We start from the raw sequence: 19,957 nt of genomic DNA, 5'->3' as shown, positions 1-19,957 counted from the left end.
GTCTCCTGAGTGCTGGGATTAAAGGAGTGTGCACCCCACCGCCTAGTGTTGTAGTTGACTTCTTTAGGTTGGAGATTTCCTTCTGGCCTCTTCTGTAGAGCCTGATTTATAGATGGACAGTGCCTACATTTTGTTTTATCATGGAATGCCTTATTTTCTCCATCTATTGTGGTTGAAAGTTTTGCTGGGTATAGTAGTCTGGGTTGGCATCTGTGGTCTCTTAGAGTCTGCACACATCTGTCCAGACCCTCCTGGCTTTTAGAGTCCCCATCTAAAAGTCTTCATTGAGAAGCTGGGCATAAAGCCTGGTGTAGTACTACATGCCTTTAATCCAGCACTCGGGGCAGACAGGCAGAGCTCTGTGAGTTCGAGGCCAGCCTGGTCTACAGAGTGAGTTCCAGGACAGCCAGGGCTACACAGAAAAACCCTGTCTTGAGAAAAAAAAAAAAATTAAACTAAGTTTTTTTTTAAAAAAAGGACAAACTGGGTGTAATTCCTTTATATGTTACTTAGTATTTTTCCCTTGCAGCTTTTACTATTCTTTCTTTGTTCTGTACATTTAGTGTTTTGATTATTATGTGCTGAGGGAAATTTCTTTTCTGGTCCAATCAGTCTATTTGATGATCTGTGCCTTTGCCCTGGGTTTCTTCTCCTTCCTCTATTCCTACTAGTCTTAGATTTGGTCCTTGCATAGTCTCCCAGATTTCCTGGATATTATGTGCCTGGATTTTTTTTAGATTTAATGTTTTCTTTGACTGAGGTATCCATTTTTTTTTAACTATGAATATAAGTGTGTGGATATGTGCACATGTGTGCAAGTACCCTCAGAGTCCAGAAGAGGGTGTTGGATCTCCTAGAGCTGGAGTTACAGGTGGTTGTGAACTGCCTTCATGAATTCTGAGAACGGAACTGAGGTCCTCTGCAAGAAGTGTAAGCCCTCTTAACCACAGAGCCCTCTCCCCATCCCCAGTTATGATAGACTTTAGAGAGCTTATAGGCAGAGGGCTGGAGGCAGTTTATCCTTTCAGTTATGAGTGTGGCTGTGAAATACCGTGATTTGATTGTGATAGGAAACGCCATCTAGTCCTCTCCTGCGTGAACTTAAAGCAGAGTGGGGCGCTGCTCTGTGACCCTCAGGGGTCTCCATGCCTTCTCTGTTGTTCTGTCCGGTAGAAGCAGGAGTCTCTGGTGGAGCACTTGGCCCTAGGTGACTCCTCACCACGTGCACATTTGAGCCGTCTGGATGAGGAGGAGGAGCTGGGGGGTTGCATAGTTTTTCCCCCTTTCACGCCTTTCTGACAAATTGATAGCATACAGCCGGGCACGTTGGCTCCTGCCTGTGACTCCAGCCGGGCACATTGGCTCCTGCCTGTGACTCCAGCCTGGCACAGTGGCCCCTGCCTGTGACTCCAGCCTGGCACAGGGACCCCTGCCTGTGACTCCAGCCAGGCACAGAGGCCCCTGCCTGTGACTCCAGCCGGGCACAGTGGCCCCTGCCTGTGACACCAGCCAGGCACAGTGGCCCCTGCCTGTGACACCAGCCTGGCACAGTGGCCCCTGCCTGTGACACCAGCCAGGCACAGTGGCCCCTGCCTGTGACTCCAGCCAGGCACAGTGGCCCCTGCCTGTGACTCCAGCCTGGCACAGTGGCCCCTGCCTGTGACACCAGCCAGGCACAGTGGCCCCTGCCTGTGACTCCAGCCAGGCACAGAGGCCCCCGCCTGTGACTCCAGCCTGGCACAGTGGCCCCTGCCTGCGACTCCAGCACTGGAGGTAAAAGCAGAGGAATCAGGAGCTCAAAGTCATAATAGTAAACCCAGGCCACATGAAGTATCAAAAACCAAGCAAGATGGCTGGAGGTCCAGGTTTGATTCCTGGGACCCTCATAAAGGTGGAAGGAGAGAGCCTACTCCCAAAGCTGGCCTCTGACCTCCACAAATGCACCATGGCATGCTCATACCCACACACGAAACACTCACATGCACACAACAGGAACAGACTATCATTTTGAAAACATTGGTAGCATAGCCTTCAGTTGCAAGGGAGCCTTGGAAATATAAACTGGATTCTGGTCAACTGTGTAAATATGTAAATGTCTCTGGAAGGAGCAGTCACCACAGTAGTGAAAGTCCTGCCTGCCGTCACAGACCACATTTAAGGAAAATGAGTCGTGAATGGAACAAAATCCATATTCTTCGCCAAGAAGGAGGGCTCCTGGCTGGTGCAACCTTGCAGCTGGGTTCTTAGTCCTCGCATAAATATTTGTCTATGGCAGGTCAGGCAATTCTGTGACTCCGGGTGCTGGGGTTCTGGGAGGTGTGCAACTTCCTGTGGGAGAAATGAACATGAAGGAGAGCTTCCGGGGCACTCCCGATTGGAATGCTGGCATCAGCCAGTGACCACAGAGAGGAGGCTAACCTGGGACCCTGACACCGCGCGAGAGCTGAAAGACCTGGAGGGAAGAGCCAAGTGGAGAAAAAATGTTTGAGAAAGTACTGCTTACACATGCAGGGAGGAACGCACAGAGCCACCCGGGGGTGACGAAATGGAGGCTGGCCTTGAGGACTGGCACGCAGCGGTGGCCTTTACTGTCTGTGTTTGCTCATTCTGTGGGGGAGTGGTTCCCCTGCCCGTCAGCTGGTTCACCGGCAAAGCACCACAGGCAAGTTCTGTGCGCGCTGGAGAGGATTGCCTTCTTCAACTGCAAGATGAAGGGGCTTTTGTTTTGGAAAATCTGGACTCTTGAAGGGAGAGATTTGGATTTGTGGGTGAGCAGGAGTGTTGCCTGGAAGAAGGGCAGGAGGAGGGAGGAGAGTTGCCCTGCTTCCCTGCAGCCGTTGGGATATCTCTCCTGCTGGGAAAACGGAGAGGTGGCGTGTTGGGGCCCCCTGAAGAGTGTGTGCCCACCCCCCACCTGCTGGGTTGGATGCTGGATGCATGCTTGGCTGAGAAGTAAGCTGAAGGCCTCAGCTTTCAGTCAGTCTAGAAGAACTGGGACCACTGCGCTGGAGAGATGGCTTGGTGGAAGAGTACCTGCTACTCCGGGGGGTGGGGCAGGGGGGTGATGCACGCCTTTAATCCCAGCACTCGGGAGGCAGAGGCAGGCGGATCTCTGTGAGTTCGAGGCCAGCCTGGTCTACATAGTGAGTTCCAAGACAGGCACCAAAGCTACACAGAGAAACCTTGTCTCAAAAAACAAAGAGAGAGAGAGAGAGAGAGAGAGAGAGAGAGAGAGAGAGAGAGAGAGAGAGAGAGAGAGAGAGAAAGAAGAAAAAAGAAAAAACAAGAGCACCTGCCTCTAACTCCAGTTCCTCAGGCTCCAGCTGATGCCCTCTTCTGGCTTCCATGGGTACTGCAGGCACATGTACATACATGTGCATACATACAATTAAAAAAAAAAAGAAAAGAAATAAAAAAGACACAGCTTCTTCTCTGCTGGCACCAACAGTTACTCTCGAGGAAAGCCTGTTACCATGGCACAAAGAAACTCAGGCAGCCCTTACTCCAGAAATGAGAACTGAGGTGTTTGGCCAGGAGCCGACCAGGAACTAGGTGAGTGAGAAGCCCCTCCTTGAAGGACACTTTCAGCTGGCAGCTGCTCCGGGCCTTTATTTGATTTCAGGAGGGTCCCTGAAGTATGGCAGGCAGCTAAGACACTCCTGCCTTCCTGCCTCAGAAACTCAAGATGTCTAAGAGTGAGACCTGCCTGGTGTCCATCAGCCGAAGGGTAGATAAAGAAGATGTGGCCCATACAAACCGTGGAATTTATTCTGCTATGAAATAATATGGAATCATGACATTTGCAGGGAAATGGATGAAACTGGAAATTATTATATAAAGTGAAATAAACCAGGCTCAAAAAGACAAATAGGGCATGTTTTCTCTTATGTGGATCCTAGATTTTAATTTGTGTGTGTGAGAGAGAGATAGAGAAGCAGATCACGAAACTAGAAAATGGACTCTGAGGTCTTAAGTGATACATATTTTGAATCCCCAGTAATGGATTTCTCCACTGATGCAATAAGCCAGACCAAACCAAATTAATAAGACCAGGTTTAATCTGAGCAAAGCATTCCTGGGTGATCTCGGAGGAAGGAAGGAAGAGAAATGCCATGGCCGGTCTATGGAGCTTAAACACTCTGTAGGCGTGGTCTTGAGCAGCATGGAGGAGCTGCCGCTTAGCGGGCTTTCTGAGGGGCTGATGCGGAGCTTCCAAGGGATCACTCAGGGAGATGGGAGAGGAAGGAAGGAGGGTAAGACATGTCACAGTAAAGCGGAAAGGAGCCAAGTGGGAGGGGTTGGCAGAGGTGGGGGGTGAACAGGAGGATGAGCAAGAAGAATGTATGATAAAGCCTACAAGGAAACTTTGTGAGCTAATATTGTGGGGGGAAAGACCAGTGAAAAAATGTTTGGAGCCTGGTATGGTTGCTACACAGTTCTCCAGGCAGAGGCAGGCAGATCTCTGTGAGTTCCAGGCCAGCCAGGGCTACAGAGTGAGACCAAACAACAACGGAAATGCTTTAAGGTTTGAGGACGATAACTCAGTCAATAAATTGCTTGCCTCCACTGTTCTTTGCTATGAGGAGACACTATGACCAAGGCAACTTATAAAAGGAAGCATTTAATTTGGGGCTCACGGTTCCAGAGGATGAGTCCATGACCATCAGGGAAGGAGCCTGGCAGCAGGCAGGCAGACATGGCACTCACTGGACCAGTAACTGAGAGCTCACATCTTACCCACAAGCAGCAGTCAGAGAGAGAGACAAGGCATGCCATGGGCTTTTGAAACCTCAAAGCCTGTCCCCAGTGGCATATCTTGTCCAACAGGCCACACCTCCTAATCCTCCCCAAACAGTTCCCCCAACTGAGGACCAGGTATGCAAATATATGAACCTATTGGGGCCAATCTCATTTAAACCACTACACTTTTATAAGCATGATGACCTGAGTTCAATCCCCAGAACCGACATTTTTTTAAAAGCCAGACATGTTTATAATCCAGGCATGGAGAGGGTGGATCCCTGGAGCTCACTGGCTGACCGGCCTAGCCTACTTCGTGAGTTCCAGTGAGAGAGCCTGTCTTTAAAAATAAGGTTTTAAACCTGGCAGTGGTGGCGCATGCCTTTAATCACAGCACTCGGGAGGCAGACACAGGCAGATCTCTGAGTTTGAGGCCAGCCTGGTCTACAGAGTGAGTTCCAGGACAACCAGGGCTACACAGAGAAACCCTATCTCAGAGAGAGAGAGAGAGAGAGAGAGAGAGAGAGAGAGAGAGAGAGAGAGAGAGAGAAAGGAATTTTTTTCTTTTAAATAATGGCTTATAAATGTTTGTCTTCCTAGTATATAACAGTTAAGATAATTTTTTTTTTCTTTTTTTGGAGCTGAGGACTGAACCCAGGGCCTTGTGTTTGCTAGGCAAGTGCTCTACCACTGATCTAAATCCCCAACCCCATTTAAGGTAATTCCTTAGAGAACACATTTATAGGTCAGTTAATTATAGATACAACATTTAAAGGGGGAAATAGCCAAATATGTCTCAAGGTGGACCAGCAAGATGGTTCAGCAGGTAAAGAGCTTGCCACACAAGCCTGGAGCCTGAATTTGATCCCCAGAAATCACTTAAAGGGAGAGAGAGAACCATCCACAAAGTCATCCTCTGACCTCCACATGCATGCTGTGATATGAGCACATGCTTTCTCTCTCTCTCTCTCTCTCTCTCTCTCTCTCTCTCTCTCTCTCTCTCAGACTGATATACACACGTGCATAGATAGATAGATAGATAGATAGATAGATAGATAGATAGATAGATACTTTTTAAAATATAGTCTTAGTTAAATGACACATGCCTTTAATCCCAGAACCTAGGAGGAAGGAGGATTTCTGTGAGTTGAAGTTCTTCCTGATCTATATAGTGAGCTCCAGGAAACTAGAGTTATATAGTGAGAGATCCTGTCTCAAAAATAAATAAAATGCAATCTTAGACCAACCTTGATGGCACACATCTTTAACCCCAGCACTCACGAGGCAGAGGCAGGCAGATCTCTGTGAGTTCCAAGTCTGCATGATCTTCATAGGGATCTGATGCCCTCCTCTGGACTCTCCATGGGCACTACACACACACACACACACACACACACACACACACACACACACACACACACTTAAAATAACTCTTGAAAAAAGACAGAAAATAAAATGTAAGGATTGTACCACCCACATCCTCCTCCACTATTAGGAAGAAAACGTCTTGGCCTGAACATAAATCCAGTTACACTAAACTTATTAGAAAAGAAAGTAGGAAGCACTCTTGAACGCATTGGCACCGGAGACCATTTCCTAAATAAAACACCAACAGCACAGACCCTGAGCACAACAATTAATAAATGGGACCTCTCGAAATTGAGAAGCTTTTGCAGGGCAAAAGACACAGTCAATAAGACAAAAAGACAGCCAACAGAATGGGAAAAGTTCTTCACCAACCCCACATCTGATAGAGGATTGATCTCCACAGTATATAAAGAACTCAAGAAACTAGACATCAAAATACTGAAGAGTCCAATTAAAAAATGGGCTAAAGAGCTAAACAGAGAATTCACAAAACAAGAACTACAAATGGCTGAAAGACATTTAAAGAAATGCTCAATATCCTTAATCATCAGAGAAATGCAAATCAAAACGACTCAGAGATACCACCTTACACCTGTCAGAATGGCTATGATCAAAAACACCAATGACAGTCAATGTTGGAGAGGATGTGGAGCAAAGGGAACACTCCTCCACTGTTGGTGGGAATGTAAACTTGTACAACCACTGTGGAAATCAGTATGGCGGTTTCTCAGAAAATTAGGAATCGAACTACCTCAAGACCCAGCCATCCCACTCTTGGGCATATACCCAAGGAATGCCGATTCATACCATAAAGATACATGTTCAGCTATGTTCATAGCAGCACTATTTGTAATAGCCAGAACCTGGAAACAACCTAGATGCCCATCAATGGAAGAGTGGATGAAAAAAATGTGGTACATATACACAATGGAGTACTACTCAGCAGAGAAAAACAATGACAGCATGAAATTTGCAGGCAAATAGATGGAACTAGAAAAAATCATCCTGAGTGAGGTAACCCAAACCCAGAAAGACAGTCATGATATGTACTCACTCATAAGTGGATTCTAGATATAAAATAAAGAACAATCAGACCACAACCCATAGAGCCATGGAGGCTATATATATAGCATGGAGGTCCCTAGGACGACTGTGGCTTATAATAAATTTCAGTTTTACTCAATTATTGAAAAAAATAGCCAAATGAATGGAAACACATGAACTATGAACCAAAGGTTGAGGGGCCCCCAGCTGGATCAGGCCCTCTGAATAGGTGAGACAGTTGATTGGCTTGATCAGTTTGGGAGGCAACTAGGCAGTGGGACCAAGTCCTGTGCTCATTGCATGAGTTGGCTGTTTGAAACCTGGAGCTTATGCAGGGACACTTGGCTCAGTCTGGGAGGAAGGGACTGGACCTCCCTGGACTGAGTCTACCAGGTTGATCGCAGTCCTCGGGGGAGGCTTTGCCCTGGAGGAGGTGGGAATGGGGGGTGGGCTGGGGGTAAGGGGAGGGCATGGGAGGGGGGAGAACAGGGGAACCCGTGGCTGATATGTAGAACTGAATGGTATTGTAAAATAAAATAAAAGGAAAAAAAGAAAAGAAAACATCTTGGCACAGTGCCCAGCCAGTTTCCATGTGTCTCTCATCTAGAACCGTGTCCACAGGTGTCCTTACTTGAAGGCAATGCCTCGGAAGGCAAATATTTTGCCTGGATCTGGGCTTCTTGCCATACTGAACACAACCAGACTTCCTTACCAGAGAGGGAACTGAGCAGGGAAAAGGACACTGACTAGCATCTGTCCGAAGCTTAACTAATAGTAGTTAACACGGAGAGTGACCAGGAGCTGCCCCTTGGCACGAAGACAGAAGAGCACCGAGCTCAGTGTTCCCCGGGGCAGAAAACCCTTCCGAGTCTTCCAAACGTATTTGCTCATTTAATCCTCAAGGTCACCTCACAAGGTTTCTCTATGAATGGGTCCTATAAAAACTTACTTTTATTCATTTTGTGGGCATGCGTGTGCACATGTGTGCCATGGCGGTCTTGTGGAAACTGTCAGAGGAAAACTTCCCAGAGTCAGTTTTCTCCTTCCATCCCGTGAGCCCTGGAGATCTCAAGAGTCAACCGTCCTGTCGTGTGTGTGTGCCGCCACGGAGGTTCATTTTGACAACCTAACATCCTTACTGTGGGACTCCGCGGCAGTTTATTCCTTCCTTTATATTTTTATTAATCATCATGTGTATATAACGTCAGGCACATGTGTCTCTGTGTGTGTGTGGCCAGAGGACAGCTTTGTGAGTCATTTCTCTCCCCCCACCTTTATGTAGAGTCTGGGATCAGATTCAGGTCGTCAGACTTGGCAGCCAGTGCCTGTACCCACCAAGCCTCATCTTCAGCCCATTCTTTTCACTTTTAATTAATTTAATTTCATGTATGCTGGTGTCTTGCCTACACACATGTCTGTCTGAGGGTGTCGGAGCCCCTGGAACTGGAATTACAGGCAGCTGTGAGCTGCCATGGGGGTGCTGGGAACTGAACCCGGGTCCAGAGCTGCCAGTGCGCTTAACCACTGGGCCATCTCTCTAGCCCCGGGGTCCTTCTTTATTAAAATGGCCCCTACACTTTTCTTTTCTCTCTTTTTTGAGACAGGTTTTCTGGTAACTCAAACTGCCCTTTAAGTTACTCTGAAGCCAAAGGTGACCTTGAACTCCTGATCCTCCTGCCTCCACCTCCAAAGTGCGGGGTTGACAGCTGTGTGCACCATGGCTTTACACAGTGCTGGGGGGGGAACCTGAGATTCCGTGTGTGTGAGGCGAACACTGTGTTGACTGAGGCAGGTCCCCAGTTCTACTGTGGTGTTTTTGTTTTCCGAGACAGGGTTTCTCTCCGTAGCTTTGGTCCCTTTCCTGGAACTCTCTCTGTAGATCAGGCTGGCCTCAAACTCACAGAGATCCGCTTGCCTCTGCCTCCCAAGGGCGGGGATCAGAGGCGTGCGCCGCCACCACTTGGCCTACTGTGGTATTTTTATTGATTTCTGTTTTCTAGTTACGAACTGTTCACACTGTCACTGTGGTTTCTAACAGTACTGTATGTGGCTCTAGTTTTATTGGCTGTGTGAACTCTTCCCTTTTCTACAAAACTTTGTGTGTGTGTGTGTGTGTGTGTGTGTGTGTGTGTGTGTGTGTGTATACTGTCAGTTATTAGCGTCTGGCGCTCGGGGAGATTTTGATGCAGCAGGACTTGGCACACAGAGCCCTTCACGTCAGCCAGGAGAAGTTCGGGAAAGGCAGGACGTTGTCAGTTCATCCTGACTGTTCCCTGCTGCGATGGCTTTTGATTCTTTGGGCAATTTGGCAAACTTGGGTTCGGAGCACCAGCGCTCGGCTCAGAATTCCCTGCATGCTGACAGAAGCCTCCCTCACAGGAGAATGGAATTTTCCTGCCCCTGTCTGCGGCCCAGCCCAGCATGGGGGGCTGGCTTCCGAAGAGTGGAATGCTGGGAGGATGGTCACGGTGACACTTCTGAAGCCAGGCTAAGAAAAGATGAGAGGAGACGTCTCGCTTGGCTTGTGCTTCTGGAACACTCTGGAGAGCCAGTCTTCAGGCTGTGGAGGACGTCAGGAGTCCTCCACTGTGGCTCTGAAATGGGTTCTTTCACTGAACCCGAAACTCTGTTTGGCCTAAGCCGGTGACCTGCGGGACCTAGCTACCTGTGTCCACCCCTTTCCCTCCCCCGCCCACCCAAGGACCTGAATTAGAGAAACAGGCCAGTGCTGGGGGCGGGGGTGGGGCTACGGTGGGTCCTGAGCTCAGGTCCTCTGCAAGCCCTTTACCCACCCCGTCCCCACTTCCCGGCAACGCCTTTGGGCAGCCAAAGCTGTTATTTCCCATTTCCTTTCTTCTCTCAGCTTCCAATGGGGGGTGGGGGTGGGGGATGGAGCTGGAGACAGAGAGCCCGTCACTTCCTGCATGGACAGAACTGAATTCCCGCGGGGTTGCTTGTCTCCACAGGAGGCAGAGGCATGAAGCAGCAGAGATGGTACTGGATGTCAGCGAAGACGGGCACAGTGCTGTCAGGGGTCTTTTCCATCATGGCCACCCACATGCACCTCATCTTCGAGAGGAAGCACCTCGGGGGCCCCAACTGCACAGAGGTCCTCCAGAGTCAGGGTACCAACATAGTGAGGCAATTCTTCATCTGCTGGAGCTTCAGGATCGTCGTCCTCCTGTCCATCGTCACCATGGCGGTCAGCTGCTTCCTCCTGTATTCTGTGTACGCCCAGATTTACGGGGGCCTCATGAGCTACACCATCTGGATCTTCACCTACGAGTCCACCAACCTGGCCATCCAGATCCTCACCAATGAGTTCTGCGTGGCTCTGGTCAGAGCCATGCGCTGGTTTGGCTGGGTGACCCGTGCGTCCCTACACAGCTTCTGTCTGTATTTTGTCGTCTCCCATGCCCAAATCATCTACCAGAGCAAAAAACAGGGCAACATACTCTCTTACCATAGGCGGATCTCTTTGGGAAGCAGGGACACAACACGGCGGAAATCAAAGATTCTCAATTTTATCCCCCATTACAATGATTAAAGGTGGCCATTTCCAACCCGGGAGGTCCTCAGGGGAGTCCTAGTCCCCCAGTTTTTTCGGGGGGGGGGGTGCTTTTGCTGTATCTTCTTTAGCCTCCACCCCTACCTCTGTCCCCTGCTATCGTCCAAATATGTCAATAAAATGAGAAAAACCATTCTGTTGGTGAATATAATTTTAAGGTGCATTACTTTTGTTTATGTTGCATTTGTTTAACTCTGTGAAGCTGTGTTACTGTGCCTATTTATTTATTTATTTATTTATTTATTTATTTATGTATTTATTGGTGGCACACGCCTTTGATCCCAGCACTCGGGAGGCAGAGGCAGACAGATCTCTGTGAGCTCGAGGCCAGCCTGGTCTACACAGTGAGATCCAGAACAGGCACCAAAGCTACACAGAAAAACCCTGTCTCAAAAGGAAAAAAAAAAAAAACCAACAACAACAACAAAACACCCGATGGTCTAATAAAGAACTGAACGGCCAATAGCAAGGCAGGAGAAAGGGTAGGTGGGACTGGCAGGCAGAGAGAATATAGAAGAAGAAATCTGGGAGGAGAAAAGAAGAAGCCAGAAAAGGGGAGAACTCCAGGGGCCAGCCACCCAGCCACACAGCAAACCATGGAGTAAGAGTAAGTTTTACAGAAGGAAGAGATCAGCAAAAGCCTCAAGGCCAAAGATAAAAGGGGTAATTTAAAGTTAAGAAAAGCTGGCAAGAAACAAGCCAAGCTAGGCTGGGCACTCATAATTAAGAATAAGCCTCCATGTGTGATTTATCTGGGAGCTGGGTGGCGGGCCCCCCAAAAGAACAAAAACAAACGACACCATTCCTTAGTTTCTCTTGAGATTCACCCCCAACACACATATAGTTTGTCAGGAAGTGGTCAAAGGGGCTGGAGACACGACCCAGCAGTGAAGAGCACCGGCTGATCCTCCAGAGGACCTGGGTTCGGTTCCCGGCACCCACACAAAGGCAGCAGCTCACAACCATCTGCAACTCCAGTTTCAGATGATCCGATGCCCTCTTCTGGCCTACACAGGCACTGCACCCATGGTACACACATACCATGCAAGCACCCTTACCCACTGTCTTAGTCATTGTCCTATGGCTGTGAAGAGACACCATGACCAAAGCAACTCTTACAAAAGAAAGCATTTAATGGGGAGGGGGGGCTGGCTTACAGTTTTAGAGGTCTGAGCCATTATCATCATGGCAGTGAGCATGGCGGCTCCCATGGTGCTGGAGAAGGAGCTGAGAACGTTACATCCTAACCCAAAGGCAGCAGGCAGAGAGAGAACCTGGGCCTGGCGTGGGCTTTTGAAACCTGAAAGCCTACCCCACCCCCACTCCCAGTGACACACTTCTTCCAGCAAGGCCATAACTCCTAATCCTTCTAATCATTTCAAAGAGTCCACTCCCTGGTGACCAAGCATTCAAATAGATGAGCCTGTGGGGACCTTCTCACTCAAACCACCACAGCCACATAAAAGGAAAATAAATCTTAAAAAAAAAAAAAAATATCTAACCAGCAGTGGTGGCGCACACCTTTAACCCCAACCCTCAGGAGGCAGAGGCAGGTGGATCTCTGCGAGTTCGAGGCCAGCCTGGTCCACATAGTGAGTTCCAGGACAACCAGGGTGACACAGAGAAACCCTGTCTGGGGGGCGGGGGAGAATTGTCAAAGGCACCTGCCTAATCCAAAAAGCTCCATTAAACGTGTTGCTATGACCATTGCTATGCTATTCACTATGAATGAAGGATCAGTGAGTAAAGGCACTTGCCACCAAGCCGGAGGACCTGAACTCAATCCTACATGGTGCAAAGAGAGCTGGTTCCCAGAAAGTTGTCCTCTGACCTTCACATGTGTTCTGCACGACTAGTCTGGTCCCACCACATACACATACACACACACACACACACACACACACACACACACACACAAATGTAAAAGGATAAATAAAAGAGGGCTGGAGAGATGGTTCAGTGATAAAGAATGCTTGCTATTCACGCAGAGGACCACAGTCTGATTCCCAACACCCACATCAGGTACCTCACAACGGCCTGCAGCTCCAGTTCCAGTGGAACCGGATGCCTTCTTCCGGCTTCTGTGGGCCCTGCACATGTGTGCATATATACATACACAGAGACACACACACACACAGAGATAAAAATAATAATTTTTGTTTGGAGACAGGATCTGATTATGCAGCTTTGGCTGGCTTGGGACTCACTACATAGACCAGGTTAGCCTCAAGCTCACAGAGATCCCCCTGCCTCTGCCTCCTGAGTGCTGGGGTTCAAGGAATGTGCCACCACATCAGGCCAAAAACAATTTAAAGAAGAAAAAAAAAAAGGAAGCTTAGCCAGGTATGGTAAGTTGTCTTTGGAGACCCCAGCGAGGCCAGGTGCATGGGCGGTAAGAGAATTTACTGGATTCTAGGACAGAGGCCGAGGATGTATTGAAATGTGCTGTAAAAGCTACAACAGGCGTCTTCCCAGAGAGGGGACTGCTCGGCTGGGAAGACAGGAAGCTCTTTGGATGGCAGTTAAAAAACATTAGGTCTTTCTGGGTGGAGAGCCTGGGGGAAGTGCCTATCTGCGTGACTCTACACGCATTTCATTGTTTTCCTGAACTATAAGTTTTATAGTGCGACTTCCTTGTTTCTGGATTGGCTACGTATGCATGACGTCATGAGTCACTAGGGTCAGACTGTAAATCTTACGGGCCTGTTTGTTAAGGTATGAAATTCCCCACACTAGTGCCCCAGTGTCTTTTTTTTTTTTTTTTGGTTTTTCGAGACAGGGTTTCTCTGTGTTGCCCCTGTCTGGATCTCACTCTGTAGCCCAGGCTGGCCTCAAACTCACAGAGATCTGCCTGCCTCTGCCTCCCGAGTGCTGGGATTAAAGGTGCCCACCCAACTCAGGCTCTGTCTTGATCTTGTCCCTGCAATCTGTATGGCCTCTCCCTCAGCTGTATTGGGAGTTCTAGGACAACCTGGAGTAAGTGAGCCCCTGTCCTGATCCACGAGTGTGGAGAAAAGTTGAAGGAGATCAATGGCAGTGTGTCTTTGCTCTGACTGATTGGAAAGGACTCTGCTCCGATCAGAAAGAAGTCAGGCCCAGATTCCAACGGCTCATCCCCTGTCCGGATTAGAGTTTCTAGAGGCCACATAACCGATGGAAGGGATCACAGAAAATCTGGCAACAGTACATCAGTTATATAATACCCACATGGAGCCATTACGTGTTTCTGAACGCATTGCTACCAAAAATCAATTCAAAATCAAATGTGTAGTGAACCCAAAGTGTTTCTGGTGGTGCCTGCCCATTGTATCATGTGACTTCGCTGCAGCCTGGGTTCTGAACACCAGGGCTAAGTGCTATCACACCGGGAAGCACCAGCAAACACTACCTAGGACACCTCAGCTCAGAATGGAAACTACTGGATGTCATGAAGTGTGGCTCTTTAACTGTATGCATGATGCTCGCTTCTAATTCTAGACCAGCCTGGGATACGGTGAGACTGTCTCAATAATAACAATAAGATAAATAAAATCTAGCAGTCCGAGTGCAGGCAAGTTTCCCTGTGAGTGATTATCCACCCTTTCCTTCCCCTCTCAACCGGAGTTCATGTCTGTGTGCTGAGCCAAGAGGAGAGAAGTCTGCCTCGAGTCTTCGGACTGGTAAGGAGGTAATCCAGGATGGCCTGTTGAAGCATCTTTACCCTGAGCAAGAGGACTGACTTCCCCTTGATTAGCCCCAGTACAATGGAGGCAGAGGGATCAGAAGTTCAAGATCATCCAGGCAGCGGTGATGGTGCTGGTGCACACCTTTAACCCCAGCATTCAGGAGGCAGAGGCAGGTAGATCTCTGTGATCTGGTCTAGCCTGGTCTACAGAGAGCATTCCAGGACAGGCACCAAAACTACACAGAGAAACCCTGTCTTGAAAAACCAAAAAAAAAAAAAAAAAGTTCAAGATCATCCTCAGCTACATAGCAAGTTCGAGGTTAGCCTGGGATACAAGCAACCCTGTACTAAAAAAAAAAGGGGGGGGTCTGCGCGGTGGTGGCTCACACCTTTAATCCCAACACTCGGGAGGCAGAGGCAGGTGGATCTTTGTGAGTTCCGAGACCAGCCTGGGCTACAGAGTGAGTTCCAGGACGGGCACCGAACTACACAGAGAAACCCTGCCTTGAAAAACCGAAAGAAAGAAAGAAAGAAAGAAAGAGAGAGAGAGAGAGAGAGAGAGAGAGAGAGAGAGAGAGAGAGAAAGAAAGAAAGAAAGAAAGAAAGAAAGAAAGAAAGAAAGAAAGAAAGAAAGAAAGAAAGAAAGAAAGAAAGAAAGAAAGAAAGGGAAGAAGGAAAAAGAGAGAGATCTTCTCCAGGGCCAGGAGACGGGAAGTACAGGGAGCCCTCGCCGCTCTCGTAGGGAACCCAGCTTGGATCCGCAGCACCCAAATGGCGACCCACAGTCAACTACAACTCTGGTTCCAGGGGATTTGATGACCTCTCCCACCTCCACGGGCACCAGGCATGAACACGGTACACAGACACATGCAGAAAGAACACCCACACGCATAAAATAAAATAGATTAAATATTAAATAAAATAGGTTAAAATTGAGGAAAACAAGAGGGAACTCCTGAGAGTTGGAAGGGGCTTCTAATAGAGGAAGAAGACATTAAACCTGCTGGAGAGAGAGTGTGTGTGTGTGTGTGTGTGTGTGTGTGTGTGTCGGGGTTGAAGGATCTCCATTGAGACTGGTTAATTGGCTATCATGGGCTAAGCCTATGGGAAGCAGGAACTCTTCATGTGTTTGTCTCTCATCCAACCAGGGAGATGACCACGTGCTCTTCACATGCTGCCAACCCGGTCAGGGGTGGTTGAAAGCCCCCCTCTGTCCAGCTCTGTCTTCGGCTTTGTTAGTTACTGACTTCGCCTGTCAGTCACCAGCCAGTGTGACAACCCTATGAGTTTGCAGGTGTCTATTAATTAGCCTGGTCGTCACAGTCATAGGATAGGCATGTAGAGAGTTCAGCTTACAACACCCACATGAAGACAGACACATACATATAATTAAAAAAATTTAAGGCTGGGCAGTGGTGGCACACACCTTTAATCCCAGCACTCGGGAGGCAGAGCCAGGTGAATTTCTGATTTCGAGGCCGCCGTGGTCTACAGAGCGAGATCCAGGACAGCCAGAGTTATACAGAGAAACCCTATCTTGAAAAAAAGAAGAGAAAAAGAGAACAAAGAATAAATGAACAAAAATACAAAGAAAGTAAATTCAGAGCTGGGTCCGTGCTCAGCTGCTAGAATGCTGCCGAGTGTGCATGAAGTCACGGGTTCTAACCAAGCCTCGGGAACTGTAAGCCCCAATGAACGAACTCTTTTCTCTAAGTTGCCTTGGTCATGATGGCTCATCACAGAAATAGAAAAGTAACAAGATACTGCATAATCCTCTCCAGACAGTTCCACCCACCAACAGAGGGCCAGTTCAAACATGGGAGCCGTTCTCATCCAAACTACCACAAGATCCAATGCCTCTGACCTCCGTGTGCACCTGCACTCGGGTGCCCATATCCTGTCCCCAACGCATACTCACGACTAAAAATAAATCTTTAAAAACAAACCAGAACAACAACAACAACAACAAAAAAAAAAAAACAGCCAGGCTTGGTAGCGCATGCCTTTAATCCCAGCATTTGAGAGGTAGAAGCAGGTAGATCTCTGAGTTTGAAGCCAGCCTAGTCTTCAAATCAAGTCACAGGACAGCTAGGGCTGTTACATAGAGAAACCCTATCTCAAAAACAATCACGTTGTAACTGGAGTAACGGTGGAATGAAGGGAAGTGGGTACCAGGATCCCTTCTAGGGAATGACAGGGTCTCATGTCTCTCAGACCAGCCTCAAACTTGCTGTATAATAAAGAATGGCCTTCGCCGGGCAGTGGTGGTGCTGGTGGCGGCGGCGGCGGTGGCGTACGCCTTTAATCCCAGCACTCGGGAGGCAGAGGCAGGAGGATATCTGTGAGTTCGAGGCCAGCCTGGTCTACAGAGTGAGTTCCAGGAAAGGCGCAAAGCTACACAGGGAAACCCTGTCTCGGGAAAAAAAAAAAAAAAAAAAAAAAAAACACAACAACAACAAAAAGAATGGCCTTCCACTTAAGATCTCCCTGTGTCTACCTAGTAGGTGCTAGGATTACCAATGTGTGCCACCACAGCATGATTATATAGCGCTGGACATGGAGCCCACATCTCTTAATCTTTTCCAAACAGTTCCACCAACTAGGGAGTAACTCTTCAAACGTATGAGCCCATGGGGGCCATTCTCACTAACATCCCCACATACGGCCTTGTTGGATAAGATACGCGTGGTGGTTTGAAAGAAAATGGCCCCCAAAGGGAGGGGCACTATTAGGAGGTGTGGCTTTGTTGGAGGAAGTGTGTCACTGTGGGGGCGGGCTTTGAGTTCTCCTATGCTCAAACTACTTCCAGTGTCACAGTTGATTTCCTGTTGCCTTCTGATGAAGATGTAGCCAGCACCATGTCTGATTGCATGCCGCCATGCTCCCCGCCATGATGATGATGGTCTGACTCTCTGAAACTATAAGAGGGCCACTCCAATTAAATGTTTTTCTTTATAAGAGTTGCCATGGTCATAGTGTCTCTGCACAGCAATAGAAACCCTAACTAAGACAGTATGTCACTAGAGACGGATACCATTCCCAGTAAACTCTGCCTCATGCTTGTGGATTAGATGTAAGCTATACTCAGTTACTGCTCAGGCTTTCCTGCCTACCGATATGACAGGATGGTCATGGACTCCCCCTCAGATACTGCAAGCCTCAAATAAACTCCTCTGTAAGTGGCTCTGGTCATGGCATCCTATCACAGCAATAGAAAAGAAATTAAGATGGATCCCCTGGAGCTGGACTTACAGGTAGCTGAGTTTTGCTCCTCTATAAGACCACACAAGCCCCTGTTATTTTATTTTGTTTTGAGGCAGGGTCTCCCGTAACCCATGCTGAGAATGGACATTTAATGTCCTACCCGCCAGTTCCCAAATAACCATTCAGAAGCTTTATATTAGTTATAAATGTTCAGTCAATAGCTCAGGCTTATTACTATTTCTTACAATTAAATTAAGCCATTTCTATTAATCTATGTATTGCCACGTGGCTGATGGCTTTACCTGTCTCCTAGCACCTTGCTTCCTTGGTGTCTCGCTGGCATCTCCCTCGACTCTACCCTTCTTCATCCCAGTCCTCAGTTTGATTGTCCCACCTAACTTTATTCTGCCTTCCTATAGGCCAATCAGCTTTTTTATTAACCAATGAGAGCGATACATAGTCACAGAGTACAGAAGATCACCACACAGCAAACCCTTATCTTCCCACCCTACAGAACTCTCCATCACCTTACAGAGACGCTGGCATGGACACAGAGTTGGAAGCTACTTGAAGACACACACAGACACAGACACACACACACACACACACACACACACACACACACACACACAGCCAGTGGCATTTCCGTGTCCCAACAATGTGGTTCCAGTTATTTAGGCTAGACTACAGCTCAGACTCTCGGCCCACTGCCTTTCCATGGATCATTGTTGTGGAATAACCTTTTTGTACACTGTGAAGGTGTTGTCTTTGCCAAGGCGCCTTCTCACTGGTTTAACACAGAGAGCTGAATGATCAGTAGCTAGGCAGGAAGAAGTTAGACAAGACTTCCGGGTAAAGAGAGAAGGAGAGGATATGAATCTAGGTGCGGGACAGACAAGCCAGAGGTCACAGAGAGGAAGCAGGAGGTGCAAGATGAAAGAGAGATAAAAAGCCTGAAGCAAAACATAGATTCATATAAATGGGTTGTTATAAGAGCTGGTGGGACGAGCCTAAGCTATAGGCCAAGCTTTTATAGTTAATAAGAAGTCTCTGTGTCATTTTATTGTGAGCTGGCAGCCCAAAGAAAAATCTGTCTACAGATCATCTGTGCTCCTCGATCCCCAAGTTATGCCTAGTGATTTGGGAAACTGGTCTTGGGCTAGCTCTGCCTCTTATGTTGTTTTGCTTTGTCTTTGTTTTTCCGGAGCTGAGGACCGAACCCAGGGCCTTGCGCTTGCCAGGCCAGCGCTCTACCACTGAGCTAAATCCCAACCCCCACCCCGCCTCTTATGTTTATCCCTGATTTTCTCCTTCAGGACTTACCCTGCTGAGTCCAGGATAAATGAACACCAGGATGATAGCCGTGATGGCGGGCATCTTCTCTATCCTCAATACCATCCAGTTCTTCATCTTTGAGCTGAATCAGATAACACACATTGGCTTCCTCGAAGACAAATACAGCATCTACCTGGACACAGATTCTAAGGTCTCATCCTGGGCCGTGGTCTACAGGCACGACATCAGCACGGGCCTGTCCATCATCACCATCATTGTCAGCTGCTTCTTCCTCTTCTGCCTCGACAAGAACATGTTCATCGGGCTGATCATCTACACCCTGTGGATCATCACTTACGAGCTCTTCAGCTTCACCATGGTGGTGCTCATCCACGGCGCCATCAAGGATCAGTTCAAGGACCTGGGCTACCTGTACCTGCTCCTGCAAATCTCCCGCATGATCCTGCACTTCACCCCGCTGCCCTTCATCGTCAGGCACAGCTACATGCTCTGCAAGGACCCCAGGACTGTGACCTTGGCCGGCCGCCGCAAGTGCTCCTCCATCAGCACCATGGACTCCTGGCCACCTTTGTACCGCAAAACAAACTGAACCGGAAGTGGGGCGGTGCTCGCCCGCGGCGGAGCCCTCCCTTCCCGGCCTCCGGATCTGTTCAATCAACTTGCCTCTTCAGGGTTTTGGAGTTAATATGAATGGGAGGGGCAGGGATGCAGCCTGTTTGATCGTTGGTTACCTCACGATATATGTGTATGTGTGTTAGCTTTGCGTGGACTGTCTTGTTGGTACCTATTTTAACTCTTTCCAAACGATATTTCATTTTTATCGTTTTCTTTTCTTTTCTTTTTTTTTTTTTTGGGTGGGGGACAGGGTCTTATTATGTAGCCCTGTAACTCAACATGTAGATCGGGCTGGCCTCAAACTCAGAGATTTTCCTGTCTCTGCCCCAGGGGCCGGAGCTGCGGGGAGTTGTGAGCTGCCCAGCTGGGGTGCTGGGAGCCACAATTAGGTCTTCTGAGGAGCCAGGAGCATTTCCTGTCCTAACCACCAGCCCTCTCCTTCCCCTCTCGCTGCCCTT

General features: G+C 48.4%; 1 protein-coding gene across 3 annotated transcripts in view; it reads left to right on the top strand.

The window, feature by feature from the left end:
• Window positions 1–19,641, top strand: part of Tmem217 (transmembrane protein 217) — a 34,587-nt gene extending 14,946 nt beyond the window's left edge. The window contains exons 1-2 of one of the 3 annotated variants that reach the window (XM_037200040.1): window positions 9,518–9,903; window positions 10,119–10,877. In XM_037200040.1, the coding sequence (XP_037055935.1) occupies window positions 10,130–10,699 (570 nt within the window). In that variant the 5' untranslated portion in view covers window positions 9,518–9,903; window positions 10,119–10,129 and the 3' untranslated portion in view covers window positions 10,700–10,877. Of the gene's footprint in view, window positions 1–9,517; window positions 9,904–10,118; window positions 10,878–18,904 lie in introns of those variants that run through there. The other 2 variants (XM_037200041.1, XM_028885081.2) reach the window with 2 other exon arrangements.
• The last annotated feature ends 316 nt before the right edge of the window (window positions 19,642–19,957 follow it).

The sequence above is a fragment of the Peromyscus leucopus genome, chromosome 16_21, assembly GCF_004664715.2.
Source record: "Peromyscus leucopus breed LL Stock chromosome 16_21, UCI_PerLeu_2.1, whole genome shotgun sequence".
NCBI lineage: Eukaryota > Metazoa > Chordata > Mammalia > Rodentia > Cricetidae > Peromyscus > Peromyscus leucopus.
This window is presented reverse-complemented; position numbering and strand designations above follow the sequence as displayed.